We start from the raw sequence: 27,052 nt of genomic DNA on the forward strand, positions 1-27,052 counted from the left end.
TTATTTCAGATGGCAGAGGTTAAAGGTAAACTTGGGCAAGATGGCGGCTTCTGTATTAGAGCAGGGTGAAGATGCCTTTAGAAAGCTCTTTAGATTCTATAAACGAAGAAATCCTCCTCCGGATTTTAGTAATGTTCTTGATTTTTCAAAGCCAGAAACCCATTTCGGAAAAGTGAGTACATTTTAATAAATTCCTAAACATTGCGATGCTTCTGGTGTAACTGGGTGATAAGTCGATATAGTGTATGGTCGCGTCCGTGGATACATCGGATGTATCTGGTGACTTTCACAATGATCGACTGCAGTAATCGGTTAGTGATCAGCTACCTGGCAGTAAAAGCAGGAAGCCACCGGACCTAGCACTTTCTTTTGCTTCCTATTATAAAATGAGCTGCTACCAGTCACCTCAGTAGAGGAGTACATTTTCATTATTTTTTATTACTTTTATTGCCTAATGTTTCGGACATCGTAATTAATTTAATTGTCTTTCTATGGTTTCAATTTTTCACTAACCTTCTTACTTTTCTTTGATTTCCATTCAGAATTACTGAATGCTAGGTGTTCACCATTGTGTCCACTTCAACATTAAGCTGACTTGTTCAAGTTTTACAAATCGTAATATTCATGAGTCGGATTTGTAAAGCAATGAATAGGTAATGCCTTTCTTAACATATAAAAACTCAATAGAAATCTTAAACGTTTCATTCATACACTCACCGGCCTCTTTATTAGGTACACCTCGCTAGTACCTTCCGAACTTCCGTAATTCCTCGGGATCATAGATGCAAGAAAGTGCTGGAAACATTCCTCAGGGATTCTGATCCATATTGACATGATAGCATAACGCAGTTGCTGCAGATTTGTCGGCTGCTCGTCCATGATGCGAATTTCCCGTTCCACCACATCCCAAAGGGGCTCTATTGGATTGAGATCTAATCGCCATGTTCAAGAAATCAGTTTGAGATGATCTGAGCACTGTGACGTGACGTGACGTGACGTGGCGTGTTATCCAGCCGAAAATAGCCATCAAAAGATGGGGACACTGTGGTCATAAAGGGATGTGCATGGTCAGGAACAATACTTGGGCTGTGGCATTTAAATGATGCTCAGCTGGCACTAAGGGGACCGAAGTGTGCCAAGAAAATATTCTCCCACACCATTATTGTACCACCACCAGCCAGAACCGTTGATACAAGGCAGAATGGATCCATGATTCTGGTCAAACCAGCAGAAATCGAGACTCCTCAGACTAGGCAATGTTTTTTTTCCAGTCCTCTATAGTCCAATTGTGGTGATCCTATGTAAAATGTCACCTCAGTTGCCTCTTCTTAGCTGACAGTAGTAGCACCCGGTGTGGTCTTCTGCTGCTGTAGCCCACGTGCTTCAGTTTTTGACGTGTTGTGCATTCAGAGATGCTTTTCTGCGTACCTCTGTTGTAACGAGTGGTTATTTGAGTTACTGTTGACTTTCTATCAGCTCGTACAAGTCTGGCCATTCTCCTCTGGCATCAACAAGGCATTTCCGCCCAGAGAACCTCGGCTCACTGGATATTTTCCCTTTTTTGGGCCGTGCTTTGTAAACCCTAGAGATGACTGTGCATGAAAATCCCAGTAGATGAGCAGTTTCTGAAATACTCCGACCAGCCCGTCTAGCACCAACAACCGTGCCACGTTCAAAGGCCCTTAAAGCTGCTTTCTTCCACATTCTGATGCTCATTTTGAACCTCAGCAGGCCGTCTTGACAATTTCTACATGCCTAAATATATTGAGTTGCTGCCATGTGATTGGCCGATTTAGATATTTGTGGTAACAAGCAGTTGATTGAGTGTACCTAATAAAGTGGCCAGTGAGTGTATATAGCATGGGGCTCCCAAACTTTTGGACGTCAAGTACCACCTGAGGTTAAGTGAGTTGCGTTGCGTACCACCCGCACCTTGTTGTAAGGGGTAGTTCGGGTCTAAACCGCCCCGAAATCTGAATAACAGTTAAAGAATTGGAAGAAATGATGCAAAAAAATTGATGAAAAAAATTGTGCATGTACATAAATCGATAAATTCCACCCTGAAACTAAATCCTGCCTTTGGCCTGTATGTGACACAGTTACCGAAGACGAAATGGTATCGGCTTTGTGATTAGATCTAGTGACTACGATGCGATACAGCGACAGTGCACGTATAACAACAAACACGAGCGGTTTCTGTGAGGCAGAGTTACCGAAGACTAAATAGTGTCGGCGTTGTGCTTTCATCTAGTGACCAAAAGCTCAAACAGTGAAGAAGTAGAAGTTGACTTCCGCGAAACGGAATTATGTTAGCGTTAAATGAACTAAATACTGATTTGAATAATAGGTTTTATTTATTCAGATGATGAAACTTCACACCACACTAAATTTGGGAATTGTATTAAAACAGTTTCATTGGTTTTTGCTCACAACAGGCTTGTCATAAAGGGATTTGCACAGATAAATTAAATTTCAGGGACCGCGATGCGTACCACCTGAAAAGGCTCCGACAGTTTGGGAACTGCTGGTATATAGCATACTGTCTTTTAGAAACTCTGCATACTGTACACATCTGCTGTATAGTATGATTGAAATAAAACACAGAATAACCTAACAAAATCACCACATTAATCGCAAAAAACAATTGTAATTTGAACGTATATACTTTATTATTTACCTCCTTTATGCCCCTAAATTCAAAGTAACTGATAAAGTATGATTGTTTAAAGTTAAAGACAATATACAGTACATTGATCCCAGGGTATTCCACAGTCTGTGAAGAGGCAGGAAATGTTACTGAGATATTACAAAAATCGTGATGCAGGTGTAACTTCAATTCTGGCAATACAACATTTACTTTAATTAAGGTTAATTTGTACTTAAAGCGCACATTCACTTTAAACGCTGAGTGTATTATACACATATAGGGTGGTCCAGATCTAATTATGCAATTTTCATTACGCTATAACTTATTAAGTTTATTACATAGAAAATCACCTGAAAAATCCCGGACCATCGAGAAGTGTGTGAACTGACGACATGAAGAGTCGCCTTCATGCCGAACTGGAATAGTCCCCACATAAATCAAAGTCATCCAGACGATCTAGATCTGCACAATTAGATCTGGACCACCCTGTATTAATATACAGTGATCAGGCACAACATTTAAACCACTGACAGGTGAAAGTAGTAACATTGATTATTGCGTTACAGTGGCACCTGTCAAGGGGTGGGATATAACCGGCAGCAAGTGAACTTTGAGTTCTTGAAGGTGATGTGTTGGAAGCTGGAGAAATGGGCAAGTGTATGGATCTGAGCGACTGACAAGGGCCAAATTGTGATGGCTAGACGACTGGGTCAGAGCATCTCCAACATGGCAGTTCTTGTGGAATGCTCTGGGTATGCACATACCCTAAGTGGTGTAAGGAAGGACACATAGTGAATCAGTGGCACAGTCATGGCCGTCCAAGCCTTATTGATGCGCACGGATAGTTGAGGCTAGACTGTCTGGTCCAATCCCACAGAAGAGTTACCGTAGCAGAAATTGCTGAAAAAGTTAATGTTGGCCGTGGAAGAGAAGTGTCCGAACACCCCGTACATCACCGCTTGCTGTATATAGGACTGTGTAGCTGTTAGACCATTCAGAGTGCTCATACTGGCCCATCTACCACTGAAAGTACCTACAATGGGATATGTGAGCATCAGACCTGGACTGAGAAGCAATGAAAGAAGGTGGCCTGGTCTGATGAACCATATTTTCTTTTAGATCATGTGGGTGTGTGTGTTGTTTACTTGGGGAAAGAGATGGTAGCAGGATGTACTTTGGAAAGGAGGTAAGCTGATAAAGTTATTGTGATGCTCTGGTCAATGATGTTGTGGGTATTCTTGTGTCCTGGTATTCAGGTGGATGTTACTTTTACATGTACCACCTACCTAAAGATTGTTGCAGACCATGTAGACCCCTAATGGCAGCATTATTTGCTGATGGAGGTGGCCTCTTTTATCAGAATAATTCACCCAGCCACACTGCAAAAAATGTTCAAGAATGGTGTCAGGAATGTGATAAAGTGTTGAAGGTTTTGATTCTCAGTCCAAATTAGCATCTGTGGGACATGTTGTTGGAAACACAATTTCAATTCATGGAAGCCCCACCTCGCATCTTACAACACTTAAAGGATCTGCTGCTAATGTTTTGGTGTCCGATAACCTTCAAAGGTGTTATGGAGTCCATACCTCGACGAGTCATATAAAGTTGTTTTCCTGGCACAAGGGCTCCTATACAATATTAGACAGGTGGTTTTAATGTTGTGGCTGATCGGTGTAGTTAGACGATGCCACAAAATGACATGCAAATAAACCGCAAACTGCGCAGGCAACAATGATGATTACTGCAAAATGTGATAAAGGCTTCACAAGAGGTTCATTCCAGGGTACACCAGGCCAAATCTGCTTAGCACCAAGCATAGCAAAAAAAATCTGAGAAGAATCATTGTGGAACAAAGTAACTTCTGGAATTATGAGACCGTGTTTTGATTTGGGAAAATGGTTCAAGGGATTAAAACATAAGTAGTCAAAAATCAGAGAGAAGAGGTCCGATACTTCAATAAAATTTACTTATTCAATTATAACATATAAATACATATGAATGGGTTATAGAAATAAATATATATGCTTAAAGAGACAAACTTATACTTACAATAACATACATACATACAGTAACATACATCAAAAGACCCAGAACCATCATCCTAGACCAGTAGACTGAGGGAGCCCGCATGTCAGTCTCGTCAGAGGATCAACCCGTGTGCCTTTTATCAGATAAGACCGGGCGGTGTGCGCCTTTCCCCACGGTTGAGCGTCCAAAGAACCTGAGGGCGGAACCTTCCCTTATATACTAATTAGGTGTCCTTGCCCAAAAGCGGCCTACGTGGGAGCAGTGTATGCAGAAGTGATCAGTTTCAGCATACACACCCCACCCCAGTCGTCTACCATCCTTTTTTCGCGACAATTAGCATTAGAAAATCAGGTGTGCGTCATACACGAGGAAATGTAATGTAATGTTCTTCTGCTTGGGCTTGCTTGCTCCCACTCTCTCTCGCTCCTGTTTTTGAATCAGTTCAGCGTTGTCATTCAAGCGTTTACGCTCCTTCACGGTGGGAGAGAAACTAAAAGTGATTTTGGAAGCGGAGAACATAGGAAATCGATTAGCAGGTCGCAAGTACGGTGTTCCAGAGTCACGTGTTTGAGATTGGCGAGGGAAGAAAGAAAAACTTTCGTCATGCAACAAAAACGGAAGGGCATTTTGCGGAAAACATGCCTTAAACGCTTCCTATACAATCATAACGCGCGTCGTACACGGGGCAAAACGATTTTCGCGGGTTTTTTTTCCTAAAAATTAGGGAGCGTGTCTTACACGAGGGCGCGTGGTACACGAGTAAAAACGGTACGTTCTGCGGGTAGGGAAGTTATTGGCGGAGGTCTAGGCAATTTATGAATCTATATATATCAAATGGAGAATTTTAAAATAGGGTCCAAATTTAACTGGAGCCAGTGAAGTAAGTGTAGAACTGGATGAATTGATTGTACTTTTTAAGTGAAGTTATAACCCAGCTGATGTACTTTGGATTAAGTGTAACTTAATAACTATTTTAATATCATGCATACTATTCTAATTTGCTACAGACAGATGAAGGAACTGTCCTTTTAAAGTCCTGAAAATTATGCATATGACTTCTAGTATTGCTCTACTGTATGGCAGAAAGCGAGTGTTTAAAAACTGGAAATGAGATAACTGAAGGTTTAAAACTTTACAGACCTATAAGTTTCATATGGTTTCATTTATTTAACATCCATTTCAAGGTCCTCTTTGCAATTTTAGGATTAACTGAAATGGCAGTGATATCGGGTGCCTCCACGAGACACCAAAAAAAGGAAGAATGACTACTAGTATTATTAAAACGAAATAAGAATAGCGTAAGCAGTTGTTTTAACATTTGTAAACCTAAAGCAATGCTTTGTAAGTCCTATTTTGAATTGAACTACTCTTTAATACTAGGAGGCAGATTGTTTCAGAGTTTTCCTGTTTATAAAAGGTCTTCTTCCCATAGAACAGGGGTTCTCAGTCACAGTCCTGGAGGGCCGCAGTGGGTGCAAGTTTTTGCTCCAACCCAGTTGCTTAATAAGAAGCACTTCTTGCTGAAGTAACACTTCTGCTTTACTTTAGTTGTCTCACTCGTTAAGATTTTGAACCCTTATTGCTTAATTTAGTCTTAAACAGCCGTTTTAATTGTTTTGAATTTCTCCTAATTAACAATAACATGCAAATGACAAAAGAGAGCAGCATTTCTCCATTTACACCTTTGCTAGTTTATCGTGCACTGTTTGGTTTAATTAAATACTTCAGAGGAAAGTGAAGAGAAAAAAGTGAAGGACTGAGAATTACTCCTCCATTTTAGTCTTCAAATCATTTGGATGATATCCTTAGAAAGGGGAAGAAAATCTAGGATATGAGAATGACCTGACATGTCAGAGTTAAAGCAGTAACAAACCATGAAATTAAATTATTGGCAAGGATTGTTTTCTAATTAAGCAGCCATTTTAGAACAAAAACCTGCAGCCACTGCAGCCCTCCAGGACTGTGATTGAGGACCCCTGCCATAGAAGTTTTATGTACACTAGCAGTTTAGAGAAGACCTATGTCTTTTGATCACAATTTACGATATGGAGCACAGGCCTTAATAACTTCAGTAAGGTTAAGGAGAGCAGGCCATTTATGATTCTCTGAGACGGGAGACATTTAATATAGTGTCTCAACATAAATTGAAGCCAACATAGTGATTTAGGTCTAGTTATGATTTTTGCTGCAATGCTTTGAATTAGAAATAATGAAATCGGCGAACAGTGTCATTAACATGATAAGCTACTCTTTTGAACTGGTTTTTGTGTATATTGCTTACCAAAAAAAAAAAATCCAAAGAATAACCTTTTATTTAAAAGGGAAGATATGCACACATGCAACTACATGAGTCTTTATTGTGCAATATGAATAACCCCTTTTGTCTCACAGCTCCAGGGTTCAAATCTGTTGTCCAAGCACTGTCTGTGTGAAGTCTGTACTTTCTCCCAATCTTAGTATGAGTGTTTGACCGTATATACCATTATTTTTCCTCCCACAAAGGTATGGATTAGTTTCACTGTCAATACAGAATTGATATCGAATCCATAAATTAGTGTGTGTTGGAAAGTGCCCAGCAATGATCTAGTGGCCCATTCAGATTTGGCTCCTGCTTTTGTTTAATACCACTAGTATAGGCAGCAGTTCAAATGGCCTTGACCTGAATAAGCAAATCAGAAATGTAACTTAAGAAATGTGCCTAATTAATGTTTCCATTACTAAATATTACAGTATAACATACAGGATACATATGGTGGTGCTCTTGCTGCTTGGTAGAATAGAATAATTTGTCTTTTTTCCCTCTGTCTTTCTGTTAATTATAAATGACTGATCGTGTAACACAGTGTCATTAATAGTGGATTTGAACTTGAACGTTCAGTAACAACATTTATTTAGCGCATTTTCATACAAATGAAGTAGTTCAAAGTGCCTTACAAGATAAATAAAAGTTTATATGAAACAAAAATAAGAATGGCAATACTAAGTAACGAAGAATAAAGTAAGGTCTGATGGCTGGGAGGACAGAAAACTAAGAACAAAAAAAATTCCAGATGAGCCAGAGAAAAATTTAAAAAACAAAATCTGCAGGGGTTCCAAGACCAAGCGACTGCTCAGCCCCCAATGGGCATTCTACCTAACATAAATGATCTAAAGCAGTCCTTATGGCTTTCTGGCTTCCGGTGAAAGAATTTGATGAAGATGGTCATATGGACATCTGGGGTACTCCCTTCAATCCATCAATGTAAGGACTGCATGGTGCCATGATCAGATGATGATGGTGGTGGTGGTGCAGAATGCAACCACAGAAAACCTAAAAAAGAACAGCAGAGAAAGTAGGGGTTAGTATGGACTGTGGAGCCATGATAAAAGTAATTAAATGCACATATAGCTTGATAAGGATACATTAAAATGTAACTATGAGAAAGCCATGTTAAAATAATGAGTTTTAGCAGGATCCCCTGCTGTTTCGTCAACGCGCTGTAATGCGCTATACCAGTGCATGCTCCCTAACCTGACATGACTACCTTAAGTAGAGGGGAACCAGGTACTTCTACATTTCTTCTCACTTCATAATAAATTGTCAACAAAAATGAGATATTTCACTGATTACTATGTAATCAGTGTAAAGGTCAGTGAATACTAACGTGATTATGTACCCTGTCATGGGTGGCTCTCTCCTAAGTGCTTGAAATCGCTTTCAGAATATAGAATGAATTGCCTCAGCTCATCACTAATCTACTGAAAAGGCAATGCAAAATGATATTGTCCTCTGTCAGCTTGGGTATTGAGAGATTCATCTTCTAAGGGTGATCTCTAATTACTGTTGTATAATTTTAGTCCCTTAAAAGTGCAGAAGTTTGCAGAGTAAACTTCTCGTCTGCCTGGTATCCTAAGTCTACATACCCAAAGCTCCATTTTAATTAACCATGATCTTATTGACGGATAACTGTGTGCTTTCCCTCCACAAATCAACCGAGCGGTTTTCTGATGAGATGACTTCTTTTCTACCAAAACATAATGTACATATTCCAAGTCTATTGTCATTGTTTCCCCATCCTATGTAAACTTGCATCTCTTACCTAGGACTTCGATGTGATGTAGTAGCCTCCGGTATATGTCTTGATTCTAATATACCTTGAAATTGTCTCTGTGGTTGCTTAACTAGCCTGTCGGCATGCCTACAATGCTTTTGTATCTTCTTTCTACAGTACTCTCTTGCAAGACCATAAATAAGCCACTACCCATCGTAAATGTTTGAAGCCATTTTCAATATAACTTTTACTTGGAATACTTAATTTTGGAATTGAAAAGGTTGTCGAAAAATTACACATTCTCACAGTTTCACTACCTTATCCCCTTCTGTGCCACCCATGTACATTATAGACATCCAACATATCATATATATGATAAATAAAACAGTAATGCATATTTGTAGGAATTAACTGTGCCATTCTGTATTAATTATGTTGTTTGCTTGCACATTACATTTGCCTGTCCATACACACTCTTATTCGCATCATAATATTTATATATTCATTTTTTATTTTTTTATTTTTTTTGTTAAATAGAATTTTGGAAAGCATTCTATCTAAACATAAAGTGTCTTCAGAAAAAAAAGTTTTTTGCTTGCCCATACATTCTTCCTTTTTCTAACTGTAAATTTTACACATTTTCATAAAATAAGTGGTAAAAAACCAGAGCCGGTTCCAGCCAACATCCTGGAAGTGTGAGATATTCCCATGATAATGATGCTTCTGTTGCTACTATTTATTTCAATAGAAATAGGAATTTACCTCTGAGCTAAAGTTAACTGCCTCTGGATATGAAGACACCATAGGTCTCCTAGGACCTGCTACACAAGTCTATTACTAATGAGTACTCATTAGAACATATGTAGCCACATACTGTATTAGCACCTGATGCATTTTTTCTGTCATCTTTTTCCTGCTCATTAGGTTTTTACCACTGATTTAAGCACATCTGCAGTGAGTGATAATGCTGCTCATAAATGCGGTCTTCACCCAGTAAGAAAGTGGAAGGCTTTTTCTTTGGATGGATATCCAGGTACAATTATATATAAAATGTGTAGTGAATAATGCAAATACAATATATTCACATTGTGTTTTAAAATTTAAAATTATGGATTTGTACTTCTTATATAAAATCAATCTATTCTGATTTGATATTGTTTAAAAAGGACATTTTTTTTCACTGTTTTTTTTTTTTAAATAATTATTCATTTAAATTACCCTCAAAACCACCCAAGGAGTTATTAATATACATTTAAAAGTTGTAGGAAAAGTGCTAGGTGCTGCTCACTTTCGATGGTCAAGGTAATCATACTACACAAGAAGACTTAAGCCATCCATCCATTATCCAACCCGCTATATTCGAACTACAGGGTCACAGGGTGTCCGAGGCCAATCCCAGCCAACACAAGATGCAAGGCAGGCAATAAACCCTGGGCAGGGCGCCAGCCCACCGCAGGGCGCACACACTAGGGACAATTTAGGATCGCCAATGCACCTGACCTTCACGTCTTTGGACTGTGGGAGGAAACCGGAGCACCCGGAAGAAACCCACGCAGACACGGGGAGAACATGCAAACTCCACACAGGGAGGGACCCGGGAAGCGAACCCGAGTCTCCTAACTGCTAGGCAGCAGCGCTACCCACCGTGCCGCCCCAGAATACTTAATACTAAAAAAAAAAGAAAAAATTTTTTTGGAATGAGGATTTCTGTTTTTGTGTTGGATGGAAAACATAAACTAATTAGGCATCTCTGTACAGAAATATTTTTGGAGAATTGCAAAATTCAGTAAATGTGCATTTTATATGCTGTCAACACAAGCACCTTCACGAGTGACCACATCATATTTGTTTGAAGACATTAAAGCCCTATAACTAAGCCTTCCGTTTTTTGGGTGATCTCATCATTACTGAAGTTCAGCACAAACCTGAAGCAACTGAATAAAGACTGAGTTTAATTTTGGTTTGAGTGGATTGTTTTTTGACCGTATTGTCTTAAAAGCGTGAGACGTTCATTTGTTTTCAGCGTGTGAGAACTTGGTAAGTTTTTTTTGTTTGTTTGTTTTGATTCCAGATCATGTTTTAAAATCATCTAATAGCCTTTTGTAAAAGATATTAAATGAAGATATCAGAATGTTTAGATTTGTAATATGATTGAAGATTTAGTAAGTTTTTTTGGGAGGAAACTTGTTTTTCATGGGGAAAGTTTGAGATCTTCCTGAAAAATGTCATGTGTCCTCCAACTTGCAGGGTGAACTTGGAGGTTGGTGCCTGGATTGGCACTCCGTCCACTGTATATAAAAAAAAAACAAAAAAAAAAACCTTGCACTTCCATTCAATTCAAACTAGTGTGGTGCTGAGGTGTCACCTATTGCATGGCTACATTTGGGTCCTAATCTGGGATCCTGAGTTGGTTTGTCATGTGGTGGGTGTGGTGACATGTTGTATCAATGCATGCCCCCAAACTCCTCCTTCGTATTGGGCAACTTTATCTCTAATTTTCTGCATAGTAAGTATGTGTCCAAGTGTTTAGTGCCCCTCCAACTAAGAGATTTGTCTCATTATTAAACAATAACAGAGCAACAATTTCGAGCAAAACATTTGCAACATTCTCCTACTTCCTTTCACATGATGACCAGTGTAACATCACTGGTGCTTTAAAGAAAGCAAGGTTGTGATGGAGTAGTTTTTGAAAATGCTGCAGTGTTTCATTTAGTTTCAAGTGTGTGCTTTTTTTTTTTTTTTTTTTGTTTAATAACAGGATTCATTTTCATCACCAACCCATTTCTTCCTGGATCTCAACGCTACTGGGTAAAACAATGTCTGAAAACCTATACGCAGAAACCAAATATTTGCAATTTGGACATGCATATGCCACAGGCAGAAACTGAAAATCTCTGGGAGAAAAGCCTTCCTGGAATGAGGTGAGCACCAGTTCTGATAATAATTAACTCTTAAAACAGTCCGAGTTTCATTCTGCTGTATGCTACAAAATCACTTTATTAGTATGTTTTCCATTTACATACAATTTACTACTCAGTCCATAACCCCTTTATTTGCGCAAGTACGATATTTAACGCAACTATCCAAGCACCGAAAGATCATATGTCCAATTGGAAATCTAGTTCTTGCAGATTCATTCTGAAGGATCAAAATATATTTAAATTACAAGACAAGAGTTTTTTTTTTTTTTGTTTTTTTTTTTGTTTGTTTTTTTTTATTAACCCATGGAGTTTCATGATATGAACAAACCAGAATGTGAAAATATAAAGATATATGAGCATTGTTGCCAAAAAGGCACATCCCTGTGCAACATCAGTGGACCTATCTGCTAATTCTCAAAAATACAAGGTTGAAAGAGTTCTGAAATGGTGCTGGGATCATGGCAGTGAATTTCTTTTAATGCAGCAGCCTCCTTAGTTACTGTATCTCAATTCAAACAAGCATCCGTAAGATAAGATGGAACAAGATATTTGGATTTAAGCTCCATCACCAGCTAGCCTCCAGCAGCTATAATCTTTTTTGGAGATGATATGGGCCAACATCCCTGTGGTGCATTTTGACAGCTTATTTTGCAATCCATGCCCCAATTAATGATGGCTCTTGGTAATTATATCTCATAAAGTGATTACTCAATGTATTTCCTTTTTTTCCCCCTATTTTATTTAGTTTAATTCTATTCCTGTCTTTTCCTTTAGATCTTGGAGACAAGCATCAGCAAACCAAATAATTTCCATTTTATTGTATAGATATTATAAGCCTTCTGGTGCGAATTAAAAAGCTATTGGCTTTGTCTAAGTGTAAAAACAAATTGTCGGTTTTATGGGCTAGACTGTTATTACCAGACTTTTAAAAGGATAAGAACAGGGTCTTCATCTGCCACAGCACCTAAAAAGCTTTATATAGTAATAAGTGTAGTGCAGTTATTTGAAGCTATAAGCTAGTACCTTGAGATCTGTTTGATTCTTGTAATTTACACAATATTTAAATGTGATGAGCCTATGACATAAGCCAGCAGTTTAGATAATTCATGATTGTTTAATATTAAGAGTTAAAGTAATTGTGTTAAATGGAGAATTGAAAAGTAAAATGGTGTTGGTAATTTTAATAAGCAATCTTTCCTTTTCAGCATTATTGTACTTATGCAGAGTGGCTCCTTTTTTGTTAAGGCTAAACTGTGGCACTGAGATATTGAGCTACCAAGAGTCTATTGTTATGTATCTTATTAGTGATTGTCACAAGAATTGAAAGGTGGGAAAATGGTGAAAGATGACCATGTGCCAGACATACTTTGACCGTGAAAGATTTAACAGCAATTGGATTTATCTATCGCAGCACCAATTCATTCACACCATTGTGTTCATCTCAGACTTAATGCACAAAAGTTACAACAGCGCTCACTAAAGCAGCTGGTCATGTGTCCCTTTAACTTTATTTAAAAAAACCTCTGAACAATGACCCTGCTCCTGCAATTGTTTTGATTGTGATGTACATGTTGTAGTGCATACAGAGTCGTATCGCAAAAAACAATTAAAAGACAAATGTTTAAGTGGTTAGCCAGCCACCATCATAGTTAACAAAGATTTGACTATACATGCGCGCAAACATCACAGAGATAACAAGACACGTACATCTGCTAATGTTTTTGTTCTTTCAACCTCAAAGATTTTTATGATTAAGGATAATTGAACAATTTCATTGATCAAGCTACACACTACATAAATAAATGATACAAGTTTTGTAGGTTTCTGTTATGCTTCAGACAGTGCTTTTATTTCATGTTTTACTTAAGTTTTCAAAATAATTTGTGAAAAATAAAGAGCTTGTCTATGACTCCAATATTCACATGTTCTTCAACACCGCAATATATCAAAATACAAAAAAGGCAATTTACTCTGCAGCAAAACCTTTCTAAGTCTAGGAAAAAACACGTTTTTGCAAAGAAAATTCCTTTCTTGCTTCTTAGACGTATCATATTAAGAAGAGCCAGTTTTGTTTTTTTTTGTTAATAAATAAAATTTGTCTCTATGTAACATCCATTGAAAATTTTTTTATCCCAAATAAATCATTGTTTGTTTATTGTGGAAATGAATTTCAAGAATCTTTGCATTCATGACCATGAAAATGCAAATCACGCACTAATTTTTTATGTTTGAAGTAGGGCTGTCTACAAATAATTGAGATTAAAATGCTTCAATATTTAAAAATATAGTTTGTATATACTGTTTGAAGATATGTGTAATTGTGCACTATATAGAGTATATACAGTATACATTCCTATAAGTGATAAATATTAAACTTTCACTCCCAATCAATATACCGTATGTAGAAAACCTTTAAGTTCTTTAATACTGATAAAGGTTCGGTGGTAATTTAACCTTTGGAGCAAACCCCCTTCCACCATTTTCAATTTTGCTTGTTACACGCATCCATCCATCCATTATCCAACCCGCTATATCCTAACTACAGGGTCACGGGGGTCTGCTGGAGCCAATTCCAGCCAACACAGGACACAAGGCAGGAAACCACCGCAGGGCATACACACACACACACACACACACACACACACACACAAACACCCCAGGCACACCTTAGGAACAATTTAGAATTGCCGCTTGTTACACCTTAAACCATATTTATACTGCACTGCATGAGCAAGCAAACTCTGGCCACTGAGGACACAAGACTTGTAAAAGCTACAGTCAGACTTGTAGACAATTTTGACTTTTGGTTCTACAAAAAGTTCTTGCAGTCCTTGCGGCACAGAATAAAGAAAAAGGCCTGCACTGTGGAGAAGGCCCTAGTTCATATATTGAGAGTGTAGAGAGTCTGACAATTTTTGCAAAGTTTGCAAATAATATGTTAAAAATATCCTGCAAATATGCTGGCAGTACATCATCTTTGGGATTGAGAGTGCTGAAGCGATGGATTTTGTTTTGGAAACATTAATTAAATACATTGCTTTTACGTTTGCACTGACGATTCAAAAATCCAAAAAGAATAACATTTGTCAATGTGTATCAAAAAGATATTACATTCCAATACTCCATTGCAGTCTTTCTCAACCTTTTTGGTGTCACTTGGTAAATCAAGTGCAGTCGTCAGAGTGGAGACCCACTTTGTGACCCAGTAATACTCTCTACCAATATAAGCAACAGCAATTTGTGACCCAGTGGTTGAGTTACCTGTAGTGCATACTTCAGTTGCTATTGAACTTGGTTTTCTTTCGTTCCTTAATACATTACAAAGTTGAATAATAGTATATATTTTTGCTTTCTTACAAAATGTACATTATGTTTGCAATCTGCCTTTGTTTACTAGTGAACTAGTTGTTATTAGTTAGGCAAATGGTAAAAGAATTAAAAAGTATCCCTGAAATCTAGTGGTATGAATGCCATCACACACAAAATATATAATGTTATCATAGCTCTGCTTAAAGGTAAACTTTAGTGCGCTATTATCCTAATTAACCTGGATGCAAAGATTAAAGAATACTGTTAGGTAGAGCTGGCAATATGCTGAGTTGCATTGATGCATGCTGCTTTTTAGGAAAGTATGAAACTGATAATCTATTATCACCACCTGCCATCAAGAGCAAAAAACGGAATGCGCTTAAAATGTCTACGGATGGAAGTCGCATTACAGAAAGTAACGCATCTTAACCCAGTAATCCTCAAATATTTTTAAAAACATATAAAATGTGCATTATTTAGGTAGATTGTCAGATCTTATTTATCCCAAGAGAGAAATTTAGCTTTTTGCACAAGCTCAGAAAATATAGCAAACGTCGGCAACCCCCTCAAATACATGCAGGAATTACGGAAAAAGAGGAAAACATCTGACTTGTCTAAAAATAAGAGAGTAGTTACAAATAGGCATTATACATGCACACTGCTGCTGGTATAAAGAAGCCCCAATAGTGCTTCTTGATATACTTTTGTTGAATAATTTGTTAGGTGAAAGTACTCGGTGCTAGCAGGTCAGATAGAGAATTTGTAGCACTATTCATAATGGCACTCGACTTTTTCCCCTCATTCTCTCCTCCACTACCACCTCCAGTGGCTCCATCGTGTGAAACATTAATTGAGCTTGCCTTCTTAATCAGACGACTTATTCAGTGGGCCATTCTTGCAGTTATTTTAGTTGATGTACTTAATGTATGTAATGTTCTGCCCTAAGCAGTAGTATTCAGTCTTTTTTGTACATTTATTGATAAATTATGCCAATATTGAATTTGATACGAATACTCTTCTCCCCATAAATAAAAGCATTGCATTATTTAAAATTTTATATATATATATATATATATATATATATATATATATATATATATATATATATATATATATATATAATATTTTATCCTGATAAAAATATCCTATATTTATATCGAGCAGTTCTCATATAATGTTATCTAAATTGATTGTAATCACTTAATCAAAATGAGCTTTTAGTAATGGCTGGTAGAATTTAAAATTATTCATTTTCTGTTTACTTCTCTGGGATTACTTTGTCTTGTGACCAAAGATGCCAGGATTCTATAGCTAGAAACTGATCAATAAGGAATCTTGTTTTAAATGAGAATAAGAAAAAAAAAAAATTATGTTGCTGAATGTAGGCTATATGGATTTGCAAAGAATGCCTCTCAGTTCTTCTAATCTGTCCTTTCTATTCTTGATGTTTACCAGTGGTTTGCACCTTGAGGTAAACTGTCGGCCTTTACTTTTATGAAGTCTTCTCTTGATTGTAGACTTTGGCAATGATAGGTCTACGTCACAGAGAGTGTTCTTGGTTTAGCTAAATGTTATGAAGGGGTTCTTCTTCACCAAGAATTCTCAATCATGTTGCTGAGTTCACCAGTGTAAGAATATATCAAATGATTATTTGGACCACTCTCAGGGCATCATGTATTAAAGGTGCATATGCACAAAAATGGTGCATACGCCTGTTTCCACGCTCACTTCAAGTTGTATAAAAATTAAACTTGGCACAAAGCCATTCACATTTTCTTGGCAGCCTCACACCATGCATACGCATTTTGCTGCTCGGTTTTCCAAACTGGTGTCACCCAGCATCAAAGCAGTGCTACTGTTTTTGTTTACGCACATTTATTTCTGTTTTTGTTAGTACGCCATGTTTTAGTGTGAATTCTAAGCAAAGCTTGTTGTATAGCGGGTCCACAGCTCAGAAACAAGAAGAGAGCGGAGGTTAAAGATCGGTGAAGAAGAATGCAGAAGAAAGAGAGCAAACAAGCCGGTGAACAGAGTGGAAGCAGGTGGGCGGGAGTATAGCCCAAAAGAGAAGCCAATGGCCATCGCTCAGGAGGGGATTGTGGGTCACTCCTGTTGAGCTTCTTTGGGAGCAACCATTATGCTCTGGAGGTGCTCTCACCAGGAGGAGTCTTTGAGACGGCAGCGGTTGGGAGTACAGAGTACCCGCACCAGGTGCCTGGATTGGCAGTGGTTCAGGTGGAACAGGGCTCGGTGGCTGCCTGTAGACACTGTGGGATTGGCGGCAGGGGTCACGAGCCAGATGAGATGGGAGTCTGCACCTGCTGGTCGATGTCTGTCTGGGCTGCAAGGTTCAGATAGGATAAGCCGGAGAAATGTCTATTTTAAAGGAAGTTACCAGGGCTTGCAGATGTTTTAAATGAGTTTCCTGCACTGCGTTGTTTTTACCTCGTTTTTTTTTTTATATATTTATTGATTTTTAACCTCCCACCATTCACTTTTTTATGGATTATTTATTGAACTTTTTTGAGCACTGCACTTTTTATAATAAAAGCACTTGCACTTTTCACCATCTCCTAGGTTGGAGTGTTTTTGTCCTCATCTGCCACACTCATTTTGGTTATGGTACTGACGGTGTCTGGTTCAAGATGCTCCCAGGAGCAAAGAGTTGACCTGTACCATCACACAGCGTTATTCATGAGGCCTCTAGTTTTTCTGCTATCTCTCTAAAGGGTTTGCTTTCTCTTGTTTTCTCAGCCTAATTATGGATTGTTTTTACTTGCATGGACCTCGTATTGAGAATTCCCAGTGATAAATTCCAAATGCATATTCCAAACTTGGAATCAATTCCAGACCTTTTACCTGCTTAATGATTAATGAAGTAATAAAGGAACCGCTCCCACCTGGCTATGGAACAGCTTGTCAGTCAAATGTCCAAATACTTTTGAGTCCCTGGAACTGGAGGGGCTATGCAGAAAAATGGCTGTCATTCCTAAACAGCTCATACATTACTTTTGGTAAACACCTTAAATTCAAGCTGAAAGTCTACACTTCACTCACATAATGGTTGCTTTATTTCAAATCCATTGGGGTGGAGTACAGAGCCAAAATTATGTCATTGGCCAAATACTTCTGAACCAGACTGTTTTTTTTTTTTTTTTTCAAATCCATCCCTGAATTTTCAGTTATTTATTTCAAACCAGCAAATTATTTTCACTTTAAATTCTGTTTATTTTTTGTAAAACATTTTTTAATTTTCCTTTTCCCCTTTATTTTGACAAATTTAATCAGAAACATTATGAAAATCCTAAACCTCTTTTACATTAATAAAACGTATACCTGACAATCTTACCAGTGTCGGTACTTCTTGACAGAATGATGCAGAGATCAAAATTACAGCCTTTGACTGCTTCCATCATGAATTTAGCAACAGCAAGGACTCTTGCATGATTCGCAAAGCTTCCTGCCAGGAAAGCTTATTGCTATGTGCCTGATTGCTGGTACATTTCTCAGCGCAGCGGGAGCAGTTTATCAAGGGCAAAGGTTTACAGAATGTTTGCTATATTCTGCAGACTGTCCTAAAATATTTCATTTTGTTCTTCTTAGGTTAAAGGATTCTGTGAAAAGGGCGCCAAAAACTCTTTTAGAGAAGTTACGCTGGGTGACCTTGGGTTACCATTATAACTGGGACACAAAGGTAACTTATTGATTTCAGACCTCTTCTTGTTCCATTTTTGAGACTAACCTTCTCTTTTCTGCTGCTTTATGTTTAAAAGGATTTATTTAAATCATTCTGTTTATCAATGTTATCATAAAAATGTTAATTTTAACTTTAATATTTAATGTTTTAATTAATATTCCTTATTATTATGCACCTTTGCATACTTTACCAGACCCTCAAGCAGAATTCACATCACAATTCTAAACAATGTGGTATCATTTATCCATCTTCTAGATCTGGTTTACCCTGGGCTTGTTCGAGGGAAGGACAAAGGCTATTGCAGCAAGCATAAGACATAAGACAATAGCAATCCCTGGAGAGGGCACTAGTCTATCACAAGGGAGAACACACAAGACAGACTCGCGCACACTAGTGCCAATTTAGCAACACCCAACACCTAAAGTAACAGTGTCATGTGAAACAAGTGCAAAAATTACACATCTATGTTTTTTGGCATGTTTATCTGGTAAAATCTTAAATCTGCTGTTACAAATGCAGACTTTGGTGGAGAAAAATACATAAGTCGGTTTTCAAGTATTTTAATTGTTCGTTACTTTTGTATTTATTTTGTCACACAAATATTGCATTGAAAATGTCAAAACATTTGAACAGTGGTAGGATGCCATCAGAAAATAGGTTTTTGTATAAAACCATCTTCCACACATTACTATTTAATAAAGACTAATGGATGACTGTAAAGCGGTCTGTTATGACTGTGCTTCAAAGGTTGTAACATCCATTTTGTTTATTTTGAAATAAAAAAGTGGATGCAGATGTGCCGTTTGTAGACACAGGGGGTGCGAGATACGGGTATCGCATAATGAGAAGGAAATGCAATTTTTTTTTAATTAGAAATTAAAATTACACGCACTGTATTTAAATAAATCCTTCCACAAGCAAGTACTTTTTGCTTCAGAGTAGTCCTTTTTTTTAATGTGCTGTTATATTTGACTTATTCATGTTGTTATTTATACATAATTGCATTTTTTTTCCTTGTTCAGTTGCTTTGAGGATTGTGTTTTTTTTTTTTTTTTCTCTCACTTGCCTAATCCTCCACCTCACTAAATGATTATCCTATGAAGGGAAATGCTGTTGGACAATTTGACAGAAATCATGATGACTTCTCTTGCTGAAAAAGCAGCTGCAAGATTCACATTTTTTTGAAGTCTTTAATAAATAGATATTTCTGTCTTCCCATTTATGCTGCCTTCAAGACACAATGAAAAAAAAATGTATTTCTAGATGGACTAGGTTGCTTGATATTTTTTGAAGTCCAGATAATGGTTAGAGACTTAAAATAGTATTTATATCATATGAAAAAGATCCATCTCTCTTAGTTGAATTTTATTTTAAACTAATTGTAAGAGCAATTGAAACGTTTATGTAGCAATGCCAAATCTGTCTCAGTTTTTCCCTATTAAAATGTATTATGTCAAACAAATTGAACCATTACTAAAGTTTGTGGGTTAAAAGGATATTTCAAGACACCTCTTGTGTTTTTCTAGCAAAATGGTAAAGTTAATTTTAGTAGGCATGTCTTGAAGCAAAGTACAACACTGTACTTTAAAATTTGCACTGTATTATCTGAATCAATATATGAATTATTAATGCAGTACTGTATGGCCATTTGTTAGGTGACAGTTACAGCAATTTAGAAACTTATGGAAATAACAATAACTATAGAGTAAATGGTATCAATTTATCTGAAGGTTTTTGATGTAATCTGTTTCTAACAAGATTTACTGTAGCACAAAGTAAGTACATATGTAGCAAGTCAAGTTTTCCATACATACAGTGGAACCTCGGGTCACGACCGTAATTCGTTCCAAAACTCTGGTCACAAACCGATTTGGTCGTGAACCGAAGTAATTTCCCCCATAGGATTGTATGTAAATACAAGTAATCCATTCCGGACCATACAAGCTGTATGTAAATATATATTTTTTTTAAAGATTTTTAAGCACAAAAATAGTTAATTATACCATAGAGTGCACAGTGTAATAGTAAACTAAATGTAAAAACATTGAATAACACTGAGAAAACCTTGAGCAGAGAAAACTAACATTGCAAGAGTTCACACTACAGCCTTACGAACCGCTCGCTGTAAACACTTTTTTTTTTAATGAGTTTTAAGCACAGGGGGAAAAAAATTAACATTTGAAAAATCTGTATTTCATACAAAAACTAACCATAAACAACCAAGAAAACTAACTTTGCATGAGTTGAGTTTTGGCATGAAGGAATTGAGGAGGAACTGGTTGGAGAGGAGATTACAGTTTTGAGGTAAAGTCTGTAAAGATGCGGGTTCGCTGCATGCTCCCATCTCGCTTCCGGGAGCCCTTAAACCCTTCACCATTGGTAATGTTACAGATGAGCACGACAGTGAGGCACTACAATGGAGCAATCAGATGGTGCAAAAAAGTGCCATGTGCTTTTATTAAAATCAGCAAAACAACAATTAAAAACAAAGTCCAAATTAAAGTGCAGTGCTTTCAGAATCCTTCAATAAATAAATGATCCCATAAAAACATACAGTAAGTGAAGTGGAGGTTAAAATCCAATAGAAAAAAGTCTTCATTAAATACAATGAGATTAAAACAATGCTGGAATCAGTCTCTTTAAAAACAACCCGGTGCATTCTTTAACTGCTTTCTCGCGCTCTCTCGCTGCACAGGGAATGCACAGGGAGAGACTGAACACGTGCGGAAATCATCAGCGTGTATGAACCGGAAGGGAAACTGGCTTGTTCATCACCCAAGTGTGTGGTTGTGAACAGATGCAAAAGTTTGGCAAACTTTTTGGTCGTAACCCGATTTGTACATGTTCAGAGACATCTGTGACCCGAGGTTTCACTATACTAGCTAGTAAGTTACAAAAATGTTATGAATAATGTTAACAACAACCTGTTATGTACTGTGTGCCCTGTCCAGCATTGAATTCTACCATACCCTCATTGCTAGCTCCTTGTGATTCTGAACTGGATAAACAGGTCAAAATAAAATGAATGAATGGATGAGTTATTATAGAAGATAACTAATTTCCAGTTTTTATGGTGATGAATAATAAAAAAAAAACTTTAAATTTCTTTTAATTAATTATCAACATGATATGTGCAGATGGAAGGCAGTGTGACCCTTTCAGTTCAGTTTTATAGACCTTGCATTTCAAACCTTTATCACTTTAATACATGAAGTTAATTGCTATTAAAGTCTTTTTGATCAGGCATTCATCCCATAAGCCCTTTTGTTGTTCATGTTGGCTTGAGTTTTGGTTCTCTGTGGTAGTGTTTGTGACAAAACATTTTTCAGATGTTGATTGACTTACATTGGCAAGTCTGTATGTTCTACTGTGCTTTTTTTTTTATATATTTCTGGTGGACTGATTATGCTTTACTGGCTGTTTCATTATAGACAGGAGAGTAATACAGCCTGTTTTGGGATCAGTTGAAATACCTGCTCATTTTTTTTTTTAATATTTGATTATTAAAATAAGTGAATGTGAAATATACAATAGTGCTTCCATAAAGTAGTCATTATTGTTGAGTAAGTTAGGAAAGTAAAAAAATATCAGTTTTAACACATAAGATAAATGGATGGTTTTGCAGGGAATGTACACACTGAACTCGAAACACAGCCAGATGTGACTATTGACATGCCATAAAAGTGGTAGTTAGGTGCGAAAGCAATTATTTTCAAAAATTTTAAGAAAATTAGGAGCACTAAATTTGTTTCGCTGAACTGTAAACATAATTCTTTCAATTGGTAATTATAGTTTTTCATTTTTAATTATTTTGCTTTCTTTTTGCAAAGTCCTAAGATATACTGACTGTATATTCTTTTTCTTTAGAACTGAAAAAGTCAGATTTAATTGTATGGATAATAAACTATCTGTTTACTAATTACAGTAACAATATTTGATCTTAACCTAATATTAAATAAGTGAGGGATTCTGGGTTATCAATAGCTGTAATCTTCACTTGACACTGAAAAGTTAGTTTTTCAAATTTTAGTACAGTTACTCCTCAGTAAAGATGTAAGGTACAAGCCAAATTTAATCACGTTTTATTTTATATGTAGTTATCTACCTAGACTGTGTGATGTTTTATTTGCTGATTTATGAAATACATTTACCAAAGACAAGCTTGAGAAAAGAAAGTCCAGTCTGTGTTGAGCTTCAGATTTACAAGAGTGCTTTCATTTCATGTCATGTTTACTAGCATCAGTATAGCAGTTGTTGAATGTTTTTAAGTATTTCAAATGACAATAAATTTGTTCTTGGCACTTGGCCTCAGTCTTCCCTAAATGATGTATATGTGTTTTCCCTGTCATTTATGTGTTTATTTATTTATTTTGAGCTAGACATTTTTGTAAATTCCAGAGATGCTTATGTGCTTATTTAAGAAAAGAAAAAAAAAAACTTTTTTGATGTACTCCGATAACATCACCTTAGTATAAAATATCCACAAAGATTGATCTTAGAAATGTGAAATGGTTGTATAAATGGCCTTAGAACTGCTAATGATTAAAATATGAAAAAGAAAATATGTAGTGGTGAAAACATCATTTAAGTAAAATGACTTTTGCATTTATTAGGATTAATGACATTTACACTTTTTATTGCTTTTTACGTTTTAAGCACTTTGTTCGTACTTTTGAACTGAACCTTTCCACCGTTCTAGATTTTACATTATGTATGTCTAAATGGGCCTGTCTCTTTAACATAATTAATTTAGCGAAAAGTAAGAGAGAAGGGTATTTCATTATAGAATTAAACCTGTGAGGGTATGAAACTAGTAAACCATACTGTCACTTTTAAATATTAATTTTGACTGACCACAGCCCTCTGCACATTATATTTTCACAACAGTTTTTGTCCTTTGTGTCAGAAAATAATTTATTGCAGAAAATAAATTGCACGGCTGATGCTGCTTTCTTGAGTTGCCTGTGTAGCAAGTTGGTTTTATCGTCTTGAGGAAACTTTACCAAATGTGTAGGGAGAATTGTAGTTTTGTGGGTGTTAATAGACAGATTGTGTGTGGCGGGATGGTAGAGGAGTTCAGAAAGAGAAATGACAAGCGGAAATATTCAGGTGGTTTTGATTGTGTAATGGTAGTGAATATTTAAAAATAGCAACTTTTCTCATTTTCAGTAGAAGGTAATATTTTATTCAAACATGAATTTCAAAGCTTGCACTGAGTTCTTAGTACTCATTAAGGCAGAAACAGACCATTCACGAAACAAGGCAGTAGAAGCCACCACAACCAAATACCAGGTGGGTTGTGGTTAGCCAGCTAACATTAGAATAAAATGGTAGTGCTTTGTGGAAATTCATCAATGTGTACAGTTGTCACACACAAGATATGACAGTCAATGACCCAATAGATGCCTAAGAGCCAAACAAGGCGTCATTCTAGTTAATTTGGACACAGGAGAACTGGAGAAATTGGATCCTAGTTTTGGCTGAATCACAGTGATACAAGATTACAGTAAAAAGTCCATTAGTTGGTGGAACAGTCCTACAAGGTGTCAGCAATGCAGGCAAGATTCAAGCTTTCTGATACGTTTTTGTGGCACTATGCTATAACATAGCATAGCACCTGTTTTGCAATTTTTGTTATTTTATTATAATGATACTTGATGACATACGAGGCTACGCAACTTCTGTAATTGTTTTAGATTGCAGACAATAAATTCAGCTCAAAACATTGTCCTCTCTAGTCAGTAAATCTTAAAGCATTTGGCAAAGTGGTGGAACAGCCTGCCTTATTTGAAATAGATCTTAATTTGGTGCAACTATAGGACAAACTCTGTCAACATGTCAGTAATGTAGACAAGCTATGAAGGATGTATCCATAAAATTGAAGTCATTTTGTAAACATACTTCTTGTAAAGAAAATGCATTGTTGTCAACCAGTCAAATTTAGAGTTCATATCCATTTTTTTTAGGTTTTTTTGTACACATCTGTTGGTGCTTGTCTTTTTCAGACTTACTCCGCAGACAGATATACTCCTTTCCCCAATGATCTCCATGCTCTTTCTGAGAAAGTAGCTGCCGTCTGCGGCTTTCAGAACTTTTCAGCAGAGGCAGGAATCCTGAACTACTACCACTTTGATTCTTCTCTTGGAATTCATGTTGATGAATCTGAACTTGATCATAGTCAGCCACTGCTGTCGTTCAGGTAATGCTCAATTGGTGACAGACTCGCAAATTGTAAACCTGTGAATCTCAAGGGACGGCCTGGATTTTTAAGATGTTGTTTAACTTTAGTGCTTGTTTACGATTTTACTGCTTGTTTTGTTCTTTAAGTGTAAGTTACCATTTCTGATTACAAAGCACATTTTTTGATCGCTATACTGGAATACGACTGTCTTAATATTTTTTACAACTGTTTTGCTCAGTGCATTCAAGTGTTCACACATCAGATAAGGAATTTAAAGGAAAAAGACCGTAACAGAGAACACTAAAGTATATTTTTGAATATTTTATGCGTGAAAAGGAAAAATTCATGAATTAGGTATGTAGCTATAGTACCACATTGCTTTCACATAACAATATTATTGCTAAAAAACTATAACATATTAATTCAAGAAATGTCCATCTTAATGTGAATATCTCCATGTTTTAGAATAACGAAACAAAGCATGTCCGACTTATTCCTGCAATTAAGCATTTGTTTTTATGCTACAAAGATGTATGAGTTTATAGCCTACTTTAAACTGCACATGTAGAATAACCTTAACTTTCCCAAGTATTTACCTGTCAGATCACCATAAATAGATTCCAGCATTCCAGCATCAGAAAGGTTATCTGTATTAATGTAGATAACTAAAAAAAACAACTCAATACTGCTTTTCCAATTTTAAGATTTTTTTTTTTTTTCTCTCTCTCTTAGTTTCGGCCATTCTGCAATCTTTCTCCTTGGTGGTTTAAGCAGAGAAGACCCAGTGACTCCAATGTTTATGCATAGTGGAGATATTATAATTATGTCGGGATTAAGCCGTCTTGTCTACCATGCTGTTCCTCAAATAGTAATGTGTACTAATAGCCATCCTGTCCCTCAGAGTCTTGCTGAGGAGTTTAGAAACGAGAATACAGAAGATTCCATTGTACAGACCGTTTCCAAAGACGATTGGAAAATTTGTGAAGAGTATATGCGGACATCACGAATAAACATGACCGTAAGACAAGTCCTCAAAATCGGAACGGTTTTCCCTAGCGAAGCTAGCAATAAAAGAACTGTAAAGGGACAATCGGATGCCTATTATGACGATCATGAAGAAAATGGTACAAGTGAAATTAAAAGAAAGAAAGATGTCTGATTAAAAGTTTACTCTAGTGCAATTTGTGGTATTGAGATTCATTTGTTTTTTGTCATTGGTACCTTGCCATTTTAAAATGTAAAAATATTTTGCCAAAGTATAAATTCACTGTAGATTCAGTGTTTGTTGACAAATGACATGTGTTATGATCCAAATGGAGTTTACCATTGCCCTTAAATGCGTTTTGAAACCTATAATGCTTTATTTTAATTTTTTTTTTATTTATTAAGTAGAACCCTAAAATAACCCAATAGTTGTTCTCCATGTCAAATACCCTTTTTTTTAATCTGTTGTGCCTTGGAAAAGCTAGTTTTGTAAAACACTAAAATTAAACTTTGATTCAAATGTTTGTTTTTTTTTTAAAATATGAAAACAAAAAATATATTTGCATTGTATCAGTTGTCATATGATACAGTATTTTATTTATGGGATATCTAATATTTTTCTATTGAAAAAGTTTCCAAGAAAACTTTTTTAACAGTGAACCTTGTACATGTTGATCATGACACTGCAGGGACCCTTTTTCTGAGGATGTTCATGGCCATCCTGCCCTACAGGCCTACCTGATCAAAGCATCTGCACAGAAGCTTTTTTCCACGTACATATTCGAGGCTCTGTGGTTATAGTTATTACACTGTGGAATCCTGAGACACAGAATACAATTCATAATTGTATGAAACTCTGTCTCCAGAAAAAACAAACATCTGGGCTTAATTTATATTTTGCTAGTATTTAATTGCAGGCACCTTTCACAGACAGTTTCTCTTAGTCAAAGCTGGATTTGAGTGACACATAATGTACCTGTAATAATGCAAATATTCTCTAAACAGATGCGTTGTCAGAGTTTGAATTCTGTTTATAGAGCTTGTTCCTTCTTCACACAGTTGTGCCAAGTCTTGCCTGATCTACAACCCCAAATCAGAAAAATTTTGGATAGTATGGAAAATAAAACGCACCAATTCTAAATTTGCATCGAGTTTTAATTCATTGCAGACAGTATGAACCCAAGATGTTTAATATTTTGACTGGTCAACTTCATTTAATTTGTTAATACACATTGTGAGACCCGAGTCCGAACA

At 36.6% G+C, this 27,052-nt stretch overlaps 1 protein-coding gene across 1 annotated transcript; it reads left to right on the forward strand.

Moving 5' to 3' along the window:
- Positions 1 to 8: 8 nt before the first annotated feature.
- Positions 9 to 25,995, forward strand: alkbh1 (alkB homolog 1, histone H2A dioxygenase). Its single transcript, XM_039742201.1, has 6 exons — positions 9 to 172; positions 9,631 to 9,739; positions 11,465 to 11,627; positions 18,540 to 18,630; positions 24,639 to 24,832; positions 25,547 to 25,995. The coding sequence occupies exons 1-6, from the start codon at positions 41 to 43 to the stop codon at positions 25,971 to 25,973; spliced, it is 1,116 nt and encodes a 371-aa protein (XP_039598135.1). The 5' UTR covers positions 9 to 40; the 3' UTR covers positions 25,974 to 25,995.
- The last annotated feature ends 1,057 nt before the right edge of the window (positions 25,996 to 27,052 follow it).

This window comes from Polypterus senegalus, chromosome 18, assembly GCF_016835505.1.
Source record: "Polypterus senegalus isolate Bchr_013 chromosome 18, ASM1683550v1, whole genome shotgun sequence".
In the NCBI taxonomy this organism is placed as follows: domain Eukaryota; kingdom Metazoa; phylum Chordata; class Cladistia; order Polypteriformes; family Polypteridae; genus Polypterus; species Polypterus senegalus.